This window comes from Thamnophis sirtalis, unplaced genomic scaffold (genome assembly GCF_051295495.1).
Source record: "Thamnophis sirtalis isolate CommonGarterSnake01/CBP01778 unplaced genomic scaffold, rThaSir2_p1.2 scaffold_1, whole genome shotgun sequence".
NCBI classification, from domain to species: Eukaryota; Metazoa; Chordata; class Lepidosauria; order Squamata; family Natricidae; genus Thamnophis; species Thamnophis sirtalis.
Window position 1 is genome coordinate 65967526 of NW_028261381.1, and position 21653 is coordinate 65989178.

At 36.8% G+C, this 21653-nt stretch overlaps 1 protein-coding gene across 1 annotated transcript; it reads right to left on the reverse strand.

The window, feature by feature from the left end:
- Positions 1-749: 749 nt before the first annotated feature.
- On the reverse strand, positions 750-17406 carry LPXN (leupaxin). Its single transcript, XM_087716968.1, has 9 exons — positions 17327-17406; positions 13840-14006; positions 13402-13457; positions 11959-12061; positions 10619-10786; positions 10054-10227; positions 9801-9882; positions 2654-2802; positions 750-1967 (listed from the first exon to the last, which is right to left on the reverse strand). Exons 1-9 carry the CDS (start codon positions 17337-17339, stop codon positions 1701-1703), a joined length of 1179 nt encoding a protein of 392 aa, XP_087573094.1. The 5' UTR covers positions 17340-17406; the 3' UTR covers positions 750-1700.
- Positions 17407-21653: the final 4247 nt, after the last annotated feature.

Below are 21653 nucleotides of genomic sequence, written 5' to 3' on the forward strand. Positions count from 1 at the left end.
GGTTTGGCCGAACCGGTAGTGGTTTGGCGGCCTGGGTCATTGGAACCGGCAGTGACCTAGGCCTGCCACCCACTGAACCAGTTTTCCAGGTGGCGGCATAGGTGTTGCCATCTTGTTTTTTGCTTCTGCGCACACGCAGACCAATTTTTATTGCACTGCGGATGCGCATGCAGCATACATGCACATGTAGCCTGCATCATGCAGGTGCACTGCATGTCAAGTGCGCGTAGGTGGCATGGCCTCAAGCAAACCAGCAGTATTAGCTGCCGGAACCCACCCCAAACTTCAGCCCAGGTCAAACGTGGGAGATTGAGGCTCCACTATGAGAATATGCCCATGGCAAACAGGAAATGGAACATCTTTATATCATATTAAGCAAGCTAGGTGAATTGACTTTGGTTTTATTTTATTCATAATTTATATGAAACAAATAGAAGTTGTGTGAATTTAATATTTCAACAACTTCCTGAAAATGCCATCATGCACTTTGTGACTGCTCTGATTTTATTAGAATATCTAGTGATTTATTCTGCTTTTATATTTAATTTTTACATTTGTTCTCTTATTAATACTAAATTATTGCATTTTTCTTTATCTTTCATTCCTATGTTTATTTTTTAGATAAATTTGTCCTGTTAAAGCCAACCTTAATAGTAACATAGTAGAAATCTTAACTTATTTTTATGCTAATCAACATCAACCAGATTTACATGTAAAATACTGTAGTTTAAAAAATCAAACACACATTTCATGACCAACGAGAAAATAAAATTTATTCTTCTTTATATATTGTTTAATTGTTTACAAGCAAGATAATGAAAACAAAGACATTTTTCATCATAGTGTGTATGAAACCTAAGAAGATAAAAATTCAAATAATCTGGCAAGGGATTTCAAAACATTTATATAAAAGATACCTTAATGGAACACTGCTGCCAGAGCCATTCAGAATGAGCAGGATTGGATGGCAAGATGTAAGTGGTGTAGCACAGGGAGAAGTACACCAATTCAATATCATTTACTTCACAGACTATATTTGCATCGAGGGTGCAATTTTGCACAAGTCTAACATTAAAAAGCCACTGATTTCAAGATGCATTGGCATATCTTTCCCTTGTCAACTAAGTAAAATTTTAAATGAGATTATCCTACTCAGAACAGTTTTATCCACCCTGACCAGGAAGTAAGCTCAAGTGGCTTTTGAAAAGAAAATTCTGCAATTTGCAGCATATTTACTTCAAGACATCATAGATCTCTGTTATTCATTACAAAAATTATTGAAATAATGAAAGATATTTCTGCAGATGAATATGTGTTAGTTAAAAAACTAACTTGTTCTTATCAGCTGAAAAAAACACCTCAAAAACATTTACATATATATGCGCTTAATACCGGTATTTGTAAAAAAAACAACCAGATCTCCACATAATGAATTCTAGTAAAGTATTTAAATTCAACACAAAAGCTACATACATAACAGTTGGTTAATTTGAAAACATTAAAGTATAATAGTGTGTTACAATATTGGCCAAATTACCATATTTGTTATTATATTTAATGTTGCTTAATTTTGTGGGTTTTTTTACTCAAGAGAAAATCTCAGGAAGCTCTATACACCAAGGAAGTGTCCTGGATTGCAGTCTTATTTTTTGTTTTGCAATAACGTTCTTGGGGAAAGTAATGTTTCTCATACTTTTAAGTTAAACGAAGAGTTTTTTAAAGCAAGAGTGACAGTAGGTTTTACCATTTTGCTCCTGAAAAATACCATTGTGCAACTGAGTAAGGCAAAAGGCACAAACAAAGTGCTCTGGGTGAAATTTGTGCCCCATGGCACTGACACACCGTCCAACAATAGGTTTTCCACAACCATGGCACACTGTTCCCTGATGATGATGGTAGTGAAGCTCACAGTATGGCTGACCGTTCAGTTCAAAGAAAGAACCATCAGTAAAACTGCAGAAACAATCCTGAAAATAGAGGAAAGGCACCTGTGTCATGATACAAAAATATTTCTGAGATTGGCATATGGTTAGATTTTTCCCAGTGCTGCATTGGGCAAAAGTACCCTGGTCTAGTCCATTACTATTTAAAATAAATAACTTTGGCTGATTTTTTCCTAATTCTTTATTTTCTTCTTGGGATTATGTTTGAAACATAAACCCATCCAGAATAGAAGCTTACAAAAATAGCTAATCCTGCCCAAGGTTTTCCAATGCAGGTATCCAGGTCAACATAAGGACACTCAAGAATGGGCCCAGCTTTTGCTAATATGAGAGTTCAAACCGTGTTGCAGTGTTGTCTTCCACTTTTAACAAAATTAACATGCTGCCATCAATATTTGGATAGTGTATTTATATGTGTGTGTGTGTATGCATGTAGTGTACACACACACAAAAATACACACATTCTTTATAGCACGGGTTTAATATCAGATTTTAATATTTTTAGTTTGAGATACTTCCCTATATCAGGATATAAATAACAAATTAATTAGCTAGCATTTAAGAAGTCTAATTATATGCAGGGTAATGACCAAAATCTATCTGGAGCCTCTTAAATATTGGCTGTACCGCTAACCAAATCCCACCACATAAAAGCTCCATAACTGCCAGCTACCCAAACATGTACTAACTGGGTGATTCTACATACTTACTCTGCACACAAAACATTCAGGATGCCATACGGCATTCAGAGCTGACAAATATTGATTCATCACATGACGATCACAGCCTCTGCATTTGGGAGAAAAAATGTTCTGGAAATCTTTCTGGCAGTATGGCTTTCCATCTTTCACCTGGAAACCTACAGGAGGAGGTTAGGGAACATAATAATTAAAAACAGTCAGTTCGTCCCACAAACACAAAGGCATGCTTTCTCTTTGCAGTAGGAAAGGAGAGGCTCTTTTATTAGGGTCCCTAATCTTCAGGCTAGTTCAACGTTGATCTGTTAAAGATCTTGGTTCTCAAAGTGAGAAATATTTTGACATGCATTTCTTTTTATGAGTTCTTACAAATTGCAGGAGTCAATGTTGTGCCATAAAGGCAGGAAGAAACAGGGTGGAGACAGGAAGAGAAGGATAGGGAGATGGGGACTTAAGGGACTGGTAGAAAGGAATCTGTAATTAATGTTTTTCTGTAATTAATGGTTTTCCATTAGCTTCCATACAAGAAATGCAGTAGAAGATATTACGTCACTGCCATTTAACTCTAACTAGATTAGCATAAATGTTTCATAGTCATTCATCAAATTGTTATAGGGCTTGGAATCAGAAAGGATCATTGTTTTCAGTGTGGTAGACTTGTAAAAAGGTGGTGAATTATTGGAAGATGCTATTTAAAGTTAAAATAATAACTAAACAAAAAGTTGAATGCATTCAAGAGTTGTGATTATTACATATTTTTGAGGGTGATAACTCTAAATAAGTATTCTTACTCCTGGCGGCAGAATTGAAAATTGCTCAAAACTGAAATTTCTAGATAGCCTGTCATTGAATAATTGGCATGCAAAAAGCATGGCCAATTGTTCTTATGGAAAAAGTGACTGATAAAATTTTAATCCTGTCTTCTCTAAGTGATGAATCACATTTTTATTGGTTCTGGAAAGATTATATACAGTAAGTTGTGCTTCTAATAATAACTCTTCTACTGATAAATTGAATGTTATGTAACCTATGATTGAATGTTGACAGTTTGGCATTGTTATTTTATATTCTTGTTTCTTTTTGCTTTACAGACTATTAAACATTAAAAATTAAAAATAGGTTGTGGCATTCTACAATATATAATAAAGGAAGCAATACATGTTTAATACATGCATGAATGACTTATACATTAAAATGTCTAGTTCTAAAAATAACACCTATAATGAAATAGCTATGGCTAGCAAAGATGAATTGAGACAAGTGGGTAAAGAATTTGGTCATAGGATGGATATAATATTGTGACTATGACCACATGTGCTCTATTTGTTTGCTGGAGGTTTTGAATCATGGTAGCTTGATTGCTTCCTGGGAAGAATATGTCCAAAATGGCCACATATGGGTTAGGATTGATAAGGACTGAGATTCTCAGCAAAAGGCAGGCAGGAATCTCCAGCTAGAATCTACCTTGGATGTTACCCTCTGTATACCAGAAATAGACAGACAGACAGACAGACAGACAGACAGACAGACGACTAAATATTTCTGTTGGTTTCTAAGGTTTAAAGACTTAATTATAATATTACATAACATAGAATAACAGAGTTGGAAGGGACCTTGGAAGTCTTCTAGTCCAAGTCTTCAATGACTTTATTAATTATTGTTGATTAATAATAACAAATGATTTCTTAATTATTATTAATTATGTATTATTTTATTGCATAGCTTAATAAAAGAAATATTATTATAATCCAGTTCTCTGGAGTAGCTTTTACAATGCAACATAAAAGGTGGAATAAAGTGGCAAAAAATGACAGCCCAGATCTCTATGGAGCAGTATACCTCAGGATGTTCTGAGATCTCATTTTTGCCAATCTATGTAGAATGTGTGTAATATACATAAACTCAGTGTGGAGGGATTTCTATACATTCTATGAATTGGTGACCAAGCTGGACAAAGAAAATGATGCCCATATGCTTTCCTGCACCCTTGTGAGTATGGTGGAGCTTTATATTTTCTAGAAAAAAAGCAGCCCCCCTTTTACAAGCCAATTCTGCTCTACATTAAAGTTTTACATTATACTAGAATGAAATACTTTGTTTGAACATAAAATGCAAGCATGCTGTGAATCTATTAATGCATATGTTAATGTGCAAAAACTATAATAATGAAAATGCATTCACAGGAAGTTATGTGATAAATATTTTCAACAGGGGGCTCTAAGATCAGAGATGGTGCTTTTCATGAGCTGACTATATCAGAGAGTTTAAGAGGAAAGTTACTGGGCCAATAAGTAAAGACTAAAAGATTTGCTGTTATGACCACAAGAGGATTCCACGAAGTGAATCCAAAGAACAGATCCGTTATCAGTGCAGATGAACCATTCTGGACAGAATTCTGGAACATTAAGTTCTGCCCCCTTATCTTTCACACAAAACAGATAAACATGAACATTTAGATTTTTAGATTTGCTCTGTTTCAAGAAAGCCTAAGATTCCCCACATAGCTTAAAGAAAGAAAAAATCACCCCAGGCACCACAGTAAAGTCAAATCGCTGTGATGTAGAAAAATGGAGGATTAAAAAAAACATTTTGAAGCAAAAATAAGGATGAGTTTCAAATGAGGTCATTAAAGATAGAGCTTGATATTGGGATCATGTGCAATTTGATTTCCTCTAAATTTTACTAGTGGTGAAGTGCAATGCCTGGCTGAACTTGTCTAACAAATATCAGTATGGTTAATATTTGAATGAGAAGCTACACAGATATCCCAGGCTTCAAAACTGCAAGAATACAGTCATCAAGAGTTCAACTCAATTTGCTAAATATTTACTTTTTAGATCAAATTGAGAAATTGAAGGATAAGAGGCAGCGACAACTATATTTTGGTAATGACACTGTCAAGAAAAATGCATGGCTGTTTCCATGTAGATCAACTCAAGGGTATATTTATCTAAACTTCCTTATATGGAATTTTATTAGATAATAAATCTATAAATCTGTAATTTATAATATCTATTGATTATATTATTATCTATTTTATTACATGATAAATCTATAAATTTATTAGATAATAAATATATCTAATAATTTATTAGATATATATTTATCTAAACTTCCTTATATAGAAGTGTAAGCTACAGGCTGCCGCTAACAAAATGCGTGGGATATTTTATAGCACAAGTTATTTGCAGATACTATAATGTGGGATTTTCTTTTTAGGTAGATATTAGTTTATAATGCTTCTTTTGGACTCCACATTGTCTAGAAAGGCATCTATACACTATTTCCAGTGAATTTGCTTAGTCTTCCTATACTGACCTCATCCTTGATAAATATTTTCTATTGTCTTCAGGAAAATTATAGAATATTTTTATAAGGTTAGAGTGAGCAAGTTTCCCTCAGTTACTAAGACTGTGCAGTGCAAATAACAACAACAACAGCAACAACAACAACCACCTTGATTTCAGATGACTTTATGAATATGTGTACTGAGTTTTCTTGGCAGCACTATGGAAATGGATTGTCATTATCTTTTTCCAGGATTGATTGATTGATTGGTCAGTTGATTACTTCTCTGTCTGGTCTATAGACCTCAGCTTTACAGCTGGTCTTTTACAGAAGTACTAACCAGATCTGAACATACTTAGATGAGTAGTTTACTCAATTGCATTAGAAGTTATGAAGGAGATATTCATGAAGGAAACAATGGGATATAAAATGTACTTGTTATGGCAAAAAAGGTCTCTCTATTAGACTTTATAATGACTTGAGCAAAGGAACAAAATATGGTATAAGAACACTATCCAAAAAGACAATCATTCTGACTATTTTGTAGGCCATATGGGATGCCAAGATTTTTGCCAAATTAGATATTGCCAAGGGTTTTTGGTAATTACTGTAAATCTCCAAGCACCAAAATTCAGTCATCTGGCAATCTTTACCACATACTATCAATGTTATCCCTTGCAGTGTTTCTAGTACTTCTGAGGTTTTCAGCACTAATGGTGGAAGAAGAAACAGTTCTAAAGCTAAATGACATACGGTAGTTTTAACACTGTGGGTGTGATCGGTTAAATTGAATGCTCATATGTGGACCTGGTTTCTTATGCCTGACAATTCCAATGTTGAAGACGGTACTTTTAATTTAGCAACTTTTCAAAAAATATAATGGAGCGTATATTTTAATTGACTACAGTATGGCATATCTATGTGGAATGAAAATTCAGCAGAATATCCAATTGTATTGGCTTTATTGGAAAGTTTTTTGCTCATTTCCTTTCAGATCCTTTTAAATGCTGGGACAGATAATACAGTTGAAAGGTTGTTTTGTTTCTGGGACTGTGAGCTACTAGATATGTTGTAGCTCTGTTGGGTTGTAGTCTGGATTTTTATGTTGAGGCCCATTAATATTTAGAAAAATAGCGTTATTTATGGAATGATTTTATTTCAAAAACGGGGTCCAAAAAAATCTATTGGACATTGTGAGCAGAAAGTGGAGAACAGATAAATTAAATCAATTATCGCAATGACTATTTTAAGGACTTTCCTTGACTTCAAATATAATTTTTTTGGACTAAAGTGTTTTTCTTTTTTATATTTTCTTTTCTTTTCTCCATTTTTCTGTACAGGTAATTCCTCAACTTACAACAATTCAGTTAGTGACTGTTTGAAGTTAAAGTGGCACTGGAAAAAGTGATTTATGACTTTCCCCACATTTACAACCATTGTCGCATCCTCATAGTCATGTGATCAAAATCCAGAGACTTGGCAACTGTTTGATATATTTATGATGGTTGCAGTGTCAAGCAAAGTCAATGGGGGAAGCTAAGTTCATTTAACAACTATGCTACAACTGTGGCAAGGAAGGTCATAAAATGGGGCAAAACTCACTTAACAACTATCTCGCTTAACAACAGAACTTTTGAGCTCAATTATTGTCCTAAGTCAAGGACTACCTTATTTCTCTTTATAAAACATGTTACGATAAAGTAAATAGACTTGATTAATAAAAAGAATCAGAATTAACAATCTAGTCGAAGTGAGCTGCTAGAGCCACGAAGAGAAGGATAATATTTTAGACAAATGAAGCCTGCTTATGCCACTAGCCAGCTTGCTACTGTTCATACTGAGTAAAAATATAATTCGGTTCACCGTAGGGTCAGCTAGTGCTTTGCTAAACTTCTGCAATTTTTACATGTTTCAAGAACAATCCATAATTGCACAAAGCGGTTATTGCATTGGAATCTGAGTCACCACACCAAAGAGGAAGAAACTGCTGTCAATGCAATAAAGTTCTGAAAGTTGCTTCTAAAAGCATGAAGCAATAACAGTGCTCAGTGCTCAGGGGAAATTCTCCCACATGGCCAAGTGCCCTTGGGTTTGCCTAAAAGACTTAATTTAGTTAGAATCCAGCTCATCTTTAAATTGACCTGTAAAACTTTTTGCATTTTAGTTCTAATTAGAAGCTTGGGGACCCGAGTTTCCTCGATATGGGCTCAGAGATCCACTAGGAACTAATTACTAGTCCTCAATTCCTGGCGTCCTATTAGTGCTCGCCTGTGATCAAATCCCACTGTGAATGTGCTGATGCTTTTCTGATTGTTGATTGTCAAGGAGAAAAAAAAACCAATTATTTGTAGCATGCTACCCTGGAAAAATGAAATTGAAACACTTTAATCAGTGCTCCCTTCTGATGCTCTGTGTATCAACTTACACTCGGGAGAGATAAAACACATTCAAAGAAAATTATGATACTGGCATTCATTAGAAGACAACTGCTATTACCAGAGTGACCATACATACATGCATACATGTCATGCTATTTCCTTAGAAAGTAGACAATATGGTGGAGTCCTTGGTATTCTCTGAGCTTGGTAGCTTTCTTGCAGACGTTTCATCATTCAATGAGGTAACGTCATCAGTGCTTTATCTAGTTTGATAATGAAATGTCTGCAAGAAAACAACCAAGCTCAGAGAGCACCTAGGACCTCACAGTTCAAGTCCAAGCTACAAATGTTCTCTTCTATCAGCAGACAACATGATATGACGTGAAGAAAAAGCACATGAAATAGTAAAAAAAATGCATGAGATAAATGAAAGGAAACAAGTTGCAGCCAATTTATGCTGACATCATTTATGACGCCTTCACACTTTCTAGTCTTGTGAACTTTCTGTCCTTCCATCAAGTCTATGCTCAACTTCAGCCATTACTTTTTGTTCTTCAAGGATTCTGTCTCCTCTTCAGAAATACTTATTAACTCCATTCAACCACACCTTTTTCTTACTTCTCCTTTTCTCAGTGCAGTCACTCTTTCCGAGGTGGTGCAGTGGTTAGGGTGCAGTACTGAAGGCCACTACAGCTGACTGTTATCTGCAGTTCAGCGGTTCTAATCTCACCGGCTCAAGGTTAACTCAGCCTTCCATCCTTCCGAGGTGGGTGAAATGAGGACCCAGACTGTGGGGGGTGATATGCTGACTCTGTAAACCGCTTAGAGAGGGCTGAAAGCCCTATGAAGCGGTATATAAGTCTAACTGCTATTGCTATTGCTATTTCTTCACATATTTGCTTTACAGTTCAACTCCCATTCTATCTCCCTGTATAACTGAACCACCTAAGGTACTGCTTTAGTCCTCTCATTTTTGAACCCAATTCACATTCATTTAGCACCCAATGGCTCATTCATTCATTCATTCTTCCTTCATCCTACCTTTTCTTGATTTCTTGTAGATGTAAATACCCCCTTTTCTCTGCATCCATCATTTATATATTTCTCCTGATATACCAAATACCGATTTCTATATAACAAATGCAGCCAGTAGCATACATTTATCCACAGCTGTTTCTGCAGTTTTCAACAAGATTCCTTACTCCATCCTACTGATGGAAAATGCCTTTTTAATGGCATTTTCCATCTTTAAAAATTATCCATCCATTTTCTCATTTGTAAATTCATATACAGCACCTCCTTGAATTTTTCTTTGCTTGTGTATAATATTGAATCACTTCCCACAGAGTTGGAATGAGACATTTGGGGCTAAGAATACTTCCACTTGGAAATGTTTCATATTCATCTACCTAGATTATATTTATACCAATAGATAAAGACATTAAACAAGCTTGTAAAAGCTAAGCCAGGAACTTTGAGAAATAATGACTCACCATCATCGCCAAAAACAGTCCCACAATGTGTACAAAAGAAATGCTCAGGGTGCCAAGTCTGATCCATAGCTGTTAGGATTTTCTGCAAAGAAAACAAGAAGCTTTACTGGAATAATCTTATATATGATGAATATATCTTTGGTACATGGAACAGGAAGGGTGGCATCATTTTGTCTTTAGCCTCAGATAGCTAATGTTTGGGACCAGTTATGAAGGCAGTTGATTACCAGAAGGCAGAAACAGTGATACATACCTCCTGGATGGGTGCAGTACAGTAAGCACAACGAGGAGAGAAGAGCTGATGGTAGTCTTCTTGGCAGTAAGCTTGGTTGTCCCGCTCAAAGAATGGCCTAGAACCTACTTCTTTTCCACAATGGGCGCATGTGAAGTGTTCAGGATGCCATATCTTTCCCAGAGCTGTAACCACCTAGAATTCATTAAAAGATTAGTTGAAGCCATTGGATAAAGATGAACTACTCTCTACAGTGAAGACTCTCTCAAACAGAAACTACATATTCTCAAAGATGCTCTGTTTCACATCAAGCTCCCCTCATTGGCTAAGTGAGCAACGGAAGCTCTTTAGGCTAAGACATAAAGATTCTCAGTGATAAAATTGCAAAAGAAGAATTTGGATTTGGATTTTGGATTTTATTTCATTTATTTATATTATAAGAAACTCTAATTTGCCTTCTTAATTATAGATGCCATGTAGTTTAAATGTGTGACAAATATGCAATTGATCGTAGCAACCTCAATGAGACTGAGAATGGTAGAAAGAGCAGATAGCTAGATCCACAGTTCCCATCCCCCACGCTTACCTTTCCAGCAATAGGTTTCTGGCAAGAGGCACAGTTACCCTTAGGCACAGTAGCAACGCCAAGGTCCTGCATATCATGAGTCAAACTCTTCAACATGCTGTCTAGGTTGTCAGTGGTGTTCCCTTCTGCTGATGTTGACTTGCCAGAAGTGGCCAAGTCATCTGCGACCTACCAGAGAATAAATAATTTGCAATCTCTATCATTTTGTGTAGCTTTCTCTGCTTCCAGGACAGGTATTTATTGATCTATTAATCTGCAAGATTTTCCCACTTTTGTAAAACATTTCCAATGACATATTACACTCACATACATCCCCCATATATTTTCTTTCCTGAAAAAAAATGTTTGGAACAAACAGAATCATGCTTTTCTATTTGAATGGCAAATTTAAGAACCCTTAATTATGTAATACTGTAAGGACATGGTTCTTAACCATGTTCTTTTTTATTTTATACATTCATCTGCACAAGGCTTTTATCTCCCCTAACTTCCTATGCTCAAACTACATCCCCAAACGATATTATGAAAACCTTGTCCCACAGCTTGTTTCCACTTCTGAAACATAGGCAGTCAGGGAGGCTGCAGAGTGGTCAAAGATGGAGGACCAAGAAAAAAAAAAGAGCCAAGAACCACATGCAATCATAAAATAAACTAGATATACACAAAAGCATATGATAATATAATATACACAACCACTGTGAGAAATAAGACATCCAGAACAATAGTATTCATGATAGCCTCCATTCTTAATTCCTAAGTATTTTTAAACCCCATACTCTCCCTTTATGTTTTTTTCCTGTCAATGTGGGTGCTTTGCAAATGGTGTGTGTCTGTGTCTGTGTGTGTGTGTATGTGTGTGTGTGTGAGAGAGAGAGAGAGACTTTAATGTAGACAAGCTCCATCTTTCCTTAATTTATTTATCAGTGTTTTTCAACCTTGGCAACTTCAGTATGTGTGGACTTCAACTCCTAGAATTGGAAGTTTATTATACTCTGTATAAACAATCCGTTTTCATTTCAAAAGGTATTTAAGTTACAATCCGAATAGAATAGAATAACAGAGTTGGAAGGGACCTTGAAGGTCTTCTAGTCCAACCCTTGCTTAGGCAGGAAACCCTACACCATTTCAGACAAACGGCTATCCAATATCTTCTTAAAAACATCTAGTGTTGGAGCTTTGACAACTTCTGGAGGCAAGTTGTTCCACTGATTAATTGTTTTAACTGTCAGGAAATTTCTCTTTAGTTCTAAGTTGCTTCTCTGCTTGATTAGTTTCCACCCATTGCTTCCTGTCCTACCCTCAAATGCTTTGGAGAATAGTTTGACTCCCTCTTTATTCACCTTGGACTGGATTGTTCCTAAGCAAGCCAAAATATCATCCAGTTCCTGAGCAACTGAGGTAGTAGATGAGGAGGACACCGTCGGCTGTGGAGGTAAAATTTTGCTACAAAAAATAAAAATATTATGATCAACTGAATGAAAGGAATGAAGAAGTAAATCTTTAAATTCTTGCATATACTATTGTTCTATCTATCATTATGTATAATACCTTCTCAAAAAAAGAACCCACTATTTCAGTTATTTACAATACCTTATTGGTCTCAAAAGTTCAACTTGGAATATGACTCAAATTTATGAATGGCAAAACCTGTGATTTATTTGCAGTTCTACTGTATTAGTATTAGGCAAGCAATAATTCTGCCTGTCCTCTTACTGACTTCCCATTTTCCATACAGTACTGATAGATTGCATGCATGTATAAAACAACCCAATTTGTGCTGTAGAAATGTAATGCAATATGTGGAGGCCACACATTTTCATGTCATTTAATTCATCTGTCCTTTGCTCATCATCCTTAAGTAATGAACTGGCAAATCAAAATATTCCTTTCATAAAGCAGTTGAAACTTTTACTATGAAGAAAAAAATTACTGAGTTGTAACACTCAATTTTTATGCTAATGTCTGAGCTAATTTATTAATTTTAAGTCACCCTAAAATTTTCTGGATAGATGGTACAAGTGTATGTTATACGGATAATAAAATATTTTTCCAATACAATTTTCACCCACTCTGCAAACCAAAAATTATATTATATATTAAATTACCCAGGGTTCTTGGAAATAAGGATGAATAATTTCCAGTGCTTTATATTTCTGACTCAGGATATATTTACATTCAGCCTTGTGAGTACCGTACAGATAAATATTCTTCCTGTTTAAATGTTATTTAAAATACCAACTTGAGTCCCTGTTTTGAAAATTAGTGACATTGTTACAACCATTTGTGATGTTAACAGAAATTAAAATGAAGTGACTTGATCCTAGTAGAAGACGATTGTGAGTAACTTGGAATTAATGGCTAGGGAGAATTGATAAACTTTTATGTATATACAGTAACAGTGTAACAGGCTACATACACCCTAGCACATATTTTTTGATTGGGCAAGCTCCATCTCATTCCATTAAGGTACCACAATGCTCTATCAAAATGCAAAATATGCCATGGTAACTCCAACCTATAGATAGTGACCCATCTATTGGATAATAAAACAGCCATACTTATGTTGGTAAATGTCCTTAGAAACCTTTATTTAGTTCATGGGAAACTGCTTAAAATGTCATATTACAGTTTGGAAATGAGCTTTTATAATGAAATTGATCTTTCTAATTTCTTTACTCAATCATAGACAAGCGAGAACAGTGATACAGCTTTAGAAGACATGAAATGCAAAACAGTAGTATAATTTGGGGTATGTTTATCATTTTTTCTGTAATAATAGATACCTGTAAATATTAACTGCATCTTCTTTATGAGTTTGAACATTGCATGCTGGTTCTACCTGGAAATATATATATAGCAGATACATGTAAGAATACTGCCTATTCTCAAAGTCACTGAAGAAAACGCTCAGTTTCTGGTTATTATGCTGATAACTTCAACTGTTCAGAAAATGTTCCACTGCCCTGTACTTTTAAAGCAGCCTCTAAACAACCATCTTCCATTCTGGAACCAGGTCTTCTACATGTTGTAATGGTCAACTATGTTTCAGGTACAAATTGGAGGGAAAGGCAAGCAAACAGACTATTCAGTAAAGAATCTGTTATATATCAGAACAGGGCTGAGCCAAGGGCTGGAATGAATTTTCTAGTAGGGTCAAATTAGTGAGCACTTCCTTTCACAACTTGTAGCTTCCTAAGACTTATATAGCTTAAGAAAAATACCTTTTGGGCTTCTTGAGGTGTTAATTTGTGGTGTTGAGTTAAATGGCTTTCTGTTGTTGCTACTGGTTTTGGTTTGTTGTCACGCTCCAGAAGAAAGCAAACAGTTGGGTCTGAGTCATTCACAGTCAGACTCTCCGTGGTTTGTTCCAGTTCTGCTAACAAAGCATCTAAACAAAACCATTATAGTTCAAATATATCTGTCTTTTTGTCTTAGTTTTCTACAAGCCTTTTGGTGTGTGCGTCCCATTTCACTGTGAGTTATTTATTGCATTTGTAAAATTACAATACTGCTATCGAATGTCTCCTTGATCTATGATGGCCTAGGCTGGGGCAAGCAGGAGTGGAGAAGAAGACCTCTTTCTATTCCAGACTGCTACCACTATAGAGAACACCAAACTATATCTTGTAACAGAGAGGCGAAAAAGAATTGCTCATCAATTTAGGGATTATTCTATCCTTCCCAGAATGAATGTATTCACAGAAAAAGGTGGGTCCAAAAGCTAAGTATGACCAAGAGATGGAAATCCCAAATTATTATAATCCTGTAGAAAAATATGAGAAAGGGAGGCAATAACCATCCGCACAGAGTTCCTTCTGGGGCAAGTCTTGTCAATATAGTCATTAAAACTATGTAAAAGATACAATCCATGAAAAAATTAAAATAATTCAGTGAGAGAATTATCTAGTGATAGCACTGCCTTAGCCAAAAATATAAAAAGTAAATGTGCTTGTTTACAACGTTTTCTCAGAAAAGAACACTATAGTCACAGAACATTTCCATTCTCAGTAACAGAATGCATGCTCTTTTTAAAAAAGATTTTTATCTCATCCTATCTTAAGGTCTGAGTGAGATTGTAGCTTCTCCTCCCACAGGCAACACACTTTCCTTCTCAATGGCTAATTTCTTTAAAAGTCTCTTCATCATTTCTGCTTTCTCAAGATATGTTTTGATCACTGTTTTCTTATCAAATCACGCATACCATTTCCCTCACACTTTAAAATATGGCTTTCTCATATCATATGAGGCTTTCCCCTTCACAATGACATAGAAACAGACATCATAAAATAATCTCTTGCCCTTCTATTGTCTTGGACACACCCTTCTAAGACAAGTCTCCAAGACCAAGCCAAAGTTGGCCTTATTTTTATTGACAGTTAATTCCATGTGCCAGCCTCACGACGACTGGCATTAAAAATTAGGATAACCATTAAACATCTCACTATCTGCTGCATATTCACGATATTTAAAATCTGACACCTCTTTCTAATCATAAGACTGCTATTTACATATATTCCTAACAACTTTAAAGTTAACGTCATCCTTTCCTGTGTGAACACACAATGAAAAGCTAGAAACAGGAAAAATATATAAACTACATACTTGCAAATTTAACCTATTTGTCTGTTTTAGATTGCAAGACTCTTTTAAACACCTTATATACTGGTGGCTTGAGTGTTGATATATTGATTGAGACACATATGTGGACATTATCAAACCACTTTCATGTTTCAATAAATCCCTGACTGACAAGTTCTTCTTTTCAGTTATTTCTGATTACTTCAAATGAGGACTTCCAGATATTTTTTAGACTGAAGAAATCTTCTGATAATATATCCTCACATCTGAAGACAGTAAAATTTTGATCTGGCTTGTAAATGCTGGCTAGGGAGCAACTACACCCTCTTGTGTAAGTGATGATTAATCCTATAAATCCATATATATTATAGGATCAAAATATTTTAAAATAATACTATCTGTATTATTATTGTACTACCCAACTCAACAGTTCTGGATGTCTCACAACAATTAAAGAAATTACATACAAAAAAAAATCAGTAAAAGATAAAGATAAAACATGGCAAGTATGATAAAGCGAGGGGTCTCACCAAAGACCTGGGTGAAGGGCCAAGTATTCATGACTTTGGTAAAGAACAGCAGAATGGGGGCCATCCAAAACCCGGGAGGAACCACTACAGAGGTGGTACACTTCCAGAGCTCAATAAATGTTTAATTGAAAGAACCCAGAGAGTGCCAACCCTGGGCATTACCCAGAGTTACAATTTGCAAAATTGGTGGTTATAGAAATCAATATCATAAGTAAATAACCAGTTCTAAGCTGGCTTCTTTGATTTTTGTTTATCCTCCTCAACCTCTCTATAGTTTTTACTACCGTGACCATTGTATTGATCTCAATTAGCATGGAGCACTTTATTTCTTGACTGGAGATCAAGTTTCAGAAAAGAGTGCAGAGCTTATAGGAACTGTTTTGCTTCTCTATCCCACATTATTAACAATGGTATAAATAATTGTACCAGATCTGGATTCCTTGATGCAACAAAGATCTGCTACTACTGTATTGCTCTCATCAAATTGAAGTGTAAAAAAATCCTCCTGACAAGAATTGCATTAATGAAGACTGCTTGTTTCATCTTCATATCATATGCTCCTTGCCCAGCAATAACATCATGCAGCTGATTGCTAACTTCAAAATGATTTTGATGGAATAAAAGTAGGATGAATGGCACTTTCTTCTTTACTAAACCTCTTTAATATAATAATTGCATTTTAAAATACTGTTAAGTCATTGTTAGTGGTATTTATATTCACTTTCCATCTTTTTAATATATATAGTACAGAGGACTACCAGCATGTAAGGCGTAAGGGCAAGTAAATGTAACATACAAAATGATAGAAATTATGATGGAATCATTTTATTGTTTCATGTTGAAAACATGTGTAGTAAAATGTTATAGTCTTCAAGAGAAATAGCTAGAGGGGCTCCAATCTCTGTGATCTCTAGTGGCAATAGCTGATGAGCCAGAGGAAGTGAGGGCTAGCCCAGCAGGATGAAATTTAAAACACAATTTTCATTTTCCTAGTTCTACTTTAATTATGAAATGTTTGTTATTTTAACAATTTACATAATGTGTTTTTCCCTGCTGAAATAATCTTCTATTTATTGTGTCACATATCATCACATTTCAAAATCCTGATTAAAAAAATAAAGATAAACCTATTTATTTTATTTAGTTTGTCACTCCTGTACAAGATAACAGAGATAAAAATAAACATGAAGAAGAACAAAGGAAATAGGTACAAATAAATTGGGACAGTAGGACAGGGATGTTAGGCACTCTGGTGCGCTTATGCATGCCCCTACAACTTCATCAGTTTCTACTCCTAATTTAGGTTCTTGGTTCTTCCAACATTCTGTTTCAGTGTGAATTCAATTTTTCCTATACCAGCAAACCAGATAGGTTTCTGTGGTTTACAGAAATCCAACCATTATGGTTTGAGGAGGGAACTATATTAATGTATACCCATCAAGCAGCAGCTAAAGGCACAAAACCTCTGCCTTTTGTTCAAGATCTCCTTGCCCTCTTCAGTTTTCTCTGTTTCTGCATAAGATGAAACTCTTTGCAGTACATTATAAACCCATCACTGCAGTCCTTATTCTTTTGCTATACTACAAAAAGAATCACTTACCTAAATCATCCATGACCTATTTTCACTGGGTCTTCTTGCCTGAGTCTCTGGTAGAGAAGCAGGTTTATTGAGTAAGAAAGGGGAAATGAGCAAGATGGTGAGTGTGTAGAGCAGTACTTTGCACAGACTTTTTCAGTTCCTCACTCTAACAGCACTTCCTCTCTTTAGAAGTTAATCTTTCTTTCCCCTACTGTGGGTTGCCTCTTAAGCAGATTTTTCAAAAATTGTGCTCAAATTGTACAACAGAAAGAGATGTGTATTTGATGTGACCATTGTGCATTTTTTTTCTACAGATAGAAATTATTTATCTTCACAGACATTAAAACTAAAACACAGATAACAGAAACAAAGCATATGTAGGCATATGTCCAGCATCTTCTAAAGCTATTGCTACAGCACAAAATTTGCTCACTTTTTGGGAAGCTTCATAATACTGATCATTTAACAGGAAATGTACAATTGCCTGTTGGAACAAGTCCAAATAATTCATGATTAATTTGGTCCTCCACGAATGATAAATAGCTCATTTCAGGAGCGTGCGTGTGCGCGCATGGGCACACACCCACACACACACAACCTGTCTTAATTTCAATGTCTGAAAATATGCAGAAGGACCATAATAGCAAGCTGCATTAAATTATCTCATCAATATCAGCTGAAGGCATCCAGACACACTAATGTAAGCATTGTTCCAGGGGTGGGTTTCAACCAGTTCGCGGCGGTCCCTGCGAACCGGTTGGTCGGCGAACCCGGAAGTAAGTAACTTCCAGGAACGGCGAAGGGCCCACCCGCCCGCCCGCACTCCTTACCCGGTTTTGACGAGTTCTGCGCTTCCACGCATGCGCAGGACGCATACAGCGCCTGCGCGATCCTCCAGGAGCAGCTGGAGCATCGCACAGACGATGCTAGTACGCATGCGTACACCGCGCGCGTGCACGAGGAACCGGTTGGAACGGGGCGAGAAACCCACCCCTGCATGTTAGATCCTGAGGATACACTAAAAATACTTGGGGATCTTAAAAAGCAGGTGTGTGAGCTCATTATAATACTGATGTGAAATGTTAACTCTATCCCCTTGCATATCAAGATTTATTTATTTTTCTGCTTGACCTCAGTCTATGCTCTACCCAAACCAAGCATAGAAAAAGACTGGGGGATAAGTCCACAGTAAACCAGATCAGTAAACTAGGTCAAATATAATTTGATTCCTCCATAGGAAACTATGATTATCTATCAATATATGCTGGGCTACGGACTCACCCCCATATATTGGTTTGAGTCAGTATTTTAACTATAAGAACATCAAACAGGCCTCAACAGAGACATAGTCATTTGTTCTAATGGGAAATGCATATTTGCAACTGAGCAAGGGGTTTGGAGTACAGATCTCAGGAATTTAGATTAGCCTCATTCTGGGGCAGCAATAGTTTTATCCTATACGCATACTATTTTTCACATATAGTAAAGGACTTGTGTTTTAGCATTCAGTAGTTTAATTGCTATAATTATAGAAATATTCCTTGTGCAGCTCCATATCTGGTTATTGCACTGGAAATTTTTTGTGCCTACAGCATAAGGTTTCCAGATGGAAATTTCCAGGAGGCAGAGGGGTGAAAATAAATACCTAGATATTTGAAAGGTTTCATGGCTACTCTCGTAAAATCCTGCTGGTTGGCATGTCAAACAGGCAGCTTATGCTTTAATTCTATCTTTGAAGTGATTTACAATCCTTAACTCATGAAGTTAAACAAGTATTATTTTCCTCTAAATTTTGTGTGACTCATTCCATTCTTGTATTTTGTTTCGATCCACTTGCACTGCCTATCAAGCTAAACATTGCTGTTTTAAATCTGTAATTAATATATATCAGGGGTGGGGGGTGTCCACACGTACTGTACATGTTTCACATACAATGACATCTGGAACAATTTTGAAGGCTGGGTGCTTGAACTGACCACTCAGTGTCCAAACTCAGAAATGTCCAAACATTTGGATGCCTTAGATAAGCTCCATATATACAACTAAAAGCTTTTCTCTCTCTCTCACTGTCCGGTGCATAAGGGACATTTGAGGATGGATATTGACTAAAAATGTCATTAAATTTAGGCTCCTAATATTAAATAATGCAACTACAGGAGATTTAGAGGGAGGGGTTACTTTCTCTCCTTTGTTAGTTGCTAATCATTGTTTCTTGTCTTGCCTTTTGGTGCTTTGGAAACTAGCTTGACCCCCTCATCTTTGCAGGAGCCCCTCAAATATTGGAACAGTGCTATCATACACCCCCTAGTCATTATTTTCATTAGCCTAGACTAGGGGTGTCAAACTCAAGGCCCAGGGACCAGATATGTCCTGTGAAATGCTTAGATCTGGCCCACAGGCCACCCTGGAAACAGTGAAGGACTGGCCCACAGTACCTCTGTGGCCTGCCCAAGGTCCGTTTTTGCTGGCAGAGGGTTTCAGGAGGCTGTAGCAGCCCAAAACGGAGCTTGAGAGCTTGTTTTCTCTGGTGGAGTGCTTGGACCACCACAGGCACTGCCGACATGAGGGATGTCAAGCTGGCCAAACCCACAATGGCCACACCTATTCCAGACCCCCAAGGTCAAACACAACCCTGATGCGGCCCTCAATGAAATCAAATTTGACACCCCTGGCCTAGACATACACAATTACCGTAACCATTTTTCATACATTTTAGCCTCCAGTCCCCTAATCACTTTTATTGTTCTTCTTTAATGCAGTATCCCAAATGTGGTATTACTAAGGCTTTGTAAAGCAGTACAATAACTTCATCTGATCTTGATTCTATCCCTCTATTAATGCAGCCCAGGACTGCATTGGCTTTTTTGGCTGTTGCAAAATTCTGTTAGCTCATATTTAAGTGATTGTCCAAACTCCCTCGTAACAAATGTAGGAAAATTGTTAATGTATGCTAGTACTTTTTAATTGACACAAGGAAGATCTAGACTACTCTAGATATTTTTCAGAATATTCTCACCTCAATATAGAAATATCTAAAGCCTGATGCAGACTGTTCAGAATGTCCATAATGAACCCAAGAATGGTGAAAATTGATAGCATCCTACATTTATCTTTTTTTTTCAACTAGCAATGATATTTCATAAAAACACAATAAAAGTTAGATGTACTAATGGTAAGGAGTTCATTGAGGCTATCTCAATGTCCAAAGGAGCCAAACAGATATATCCTGGGTCCCTGCAATATCTATATTAATGAGTCACCTTTTGTCTCTAGCTCATAATCTAATCCCCAATATATGTTGATGTTAGTGCTACCCTTTCTGCAAAGCCAAGTGAATACCTATTGTAGAGAAATTAATAAATTTAATATGTATATAAAGTTGTCCAGAAATTAAGCAAGGATATATTTAAATTATAGTGACCAGACGTCCCACTTTTGGCGGGACAGTCCTGCTTTTGAACAATTTGTCCCACGTCCCACGGTGTTTTTAAAAAGTCCCGATTTTTCGGTCGGCCGTGCACGTGGCAAGAAAACACTGCGTGGCAGTTTGCAACTGCCGCGCAGTGATTTCTACTGTAACAGGCTCCGGAAGCTGGGGAGGTCCTTTGCAGGCAGCTAGAACTGGCCGCCTGCAAAGGATCTTCCCGGATTTGTTTTGATGGGCGTGGGGCGACTAACGGTAGTTCAGCAAAATCCCGGAGAGGTCCTTTGTGGGCGGCCAGTCCTAGCCGCTTGCGCCTGGTGCTGCGGCTGAAGTGAACCCTCAAAGCCCCCACCGCCACTAGAATAACTGCTGCCACCTCCTCCTCCTCCTCCATGAGGCCATGGGAGGAAGGCAGCGGAGGGGGCGGGAGCAGGAAAAAAAAGGCCCCATGGCTTCTCAAAAGCCTGGCGGAGGAGGAGGGGGCAGGGGTAATGCGGTGCCCAGCTCAAGTGCTTCGAGCAGAGGGGGAGGCACCACTGCCATGGGCCGGGGGCACCAGCAGGAGCTTTGGCAGCTTCACCTCAGCCGCAGCTTCAGGTGGCAAATGTGGTGGTTCTGTTGGAGGAGGAGGCGGCATATAGACTAAATTTTTAATCAAGACCCCCCACCTCCCCTGTCAATGGTGTCCCGCTTTACCAATGTTAAAATCTGGTCACCTTAATTTAAATATAAAAAAGAAAAATGCTGAAAAGATCAATTAGACAAAAATTGAAGAAATACACCACACATTGAGCAATCTTTGAGATAATATAGCTTATTTAAAACTGTAGAGAAAAGAAAATGAAGGAAGTTGGAAACAATCTATGATGGGGAATAAAGTATATTAATTTGTAGTTTTTTTTAAAAAAGATAATGCAAAATAAA

Excerpts from the sequence above, each read along its gene's own strand:
- LPXN (XM_087716968.1), bottom strand. Across the intron at positions 13,458-13,839 it reads CACCTCAAGAAGCCCAAAAG|GTAGAACCAGCATGCAATGT; the intron begins GTATTTTTCTTA and ends ATATATTTCCAG. Across the intron at positions 10,228-10,618 it reads AGAAACCTATTGCTGGAAAG|GTGGTTACAGCTCTGGGAAA; the intron begins GTAAGCGTGGGG and ends AATGAATTCTAG.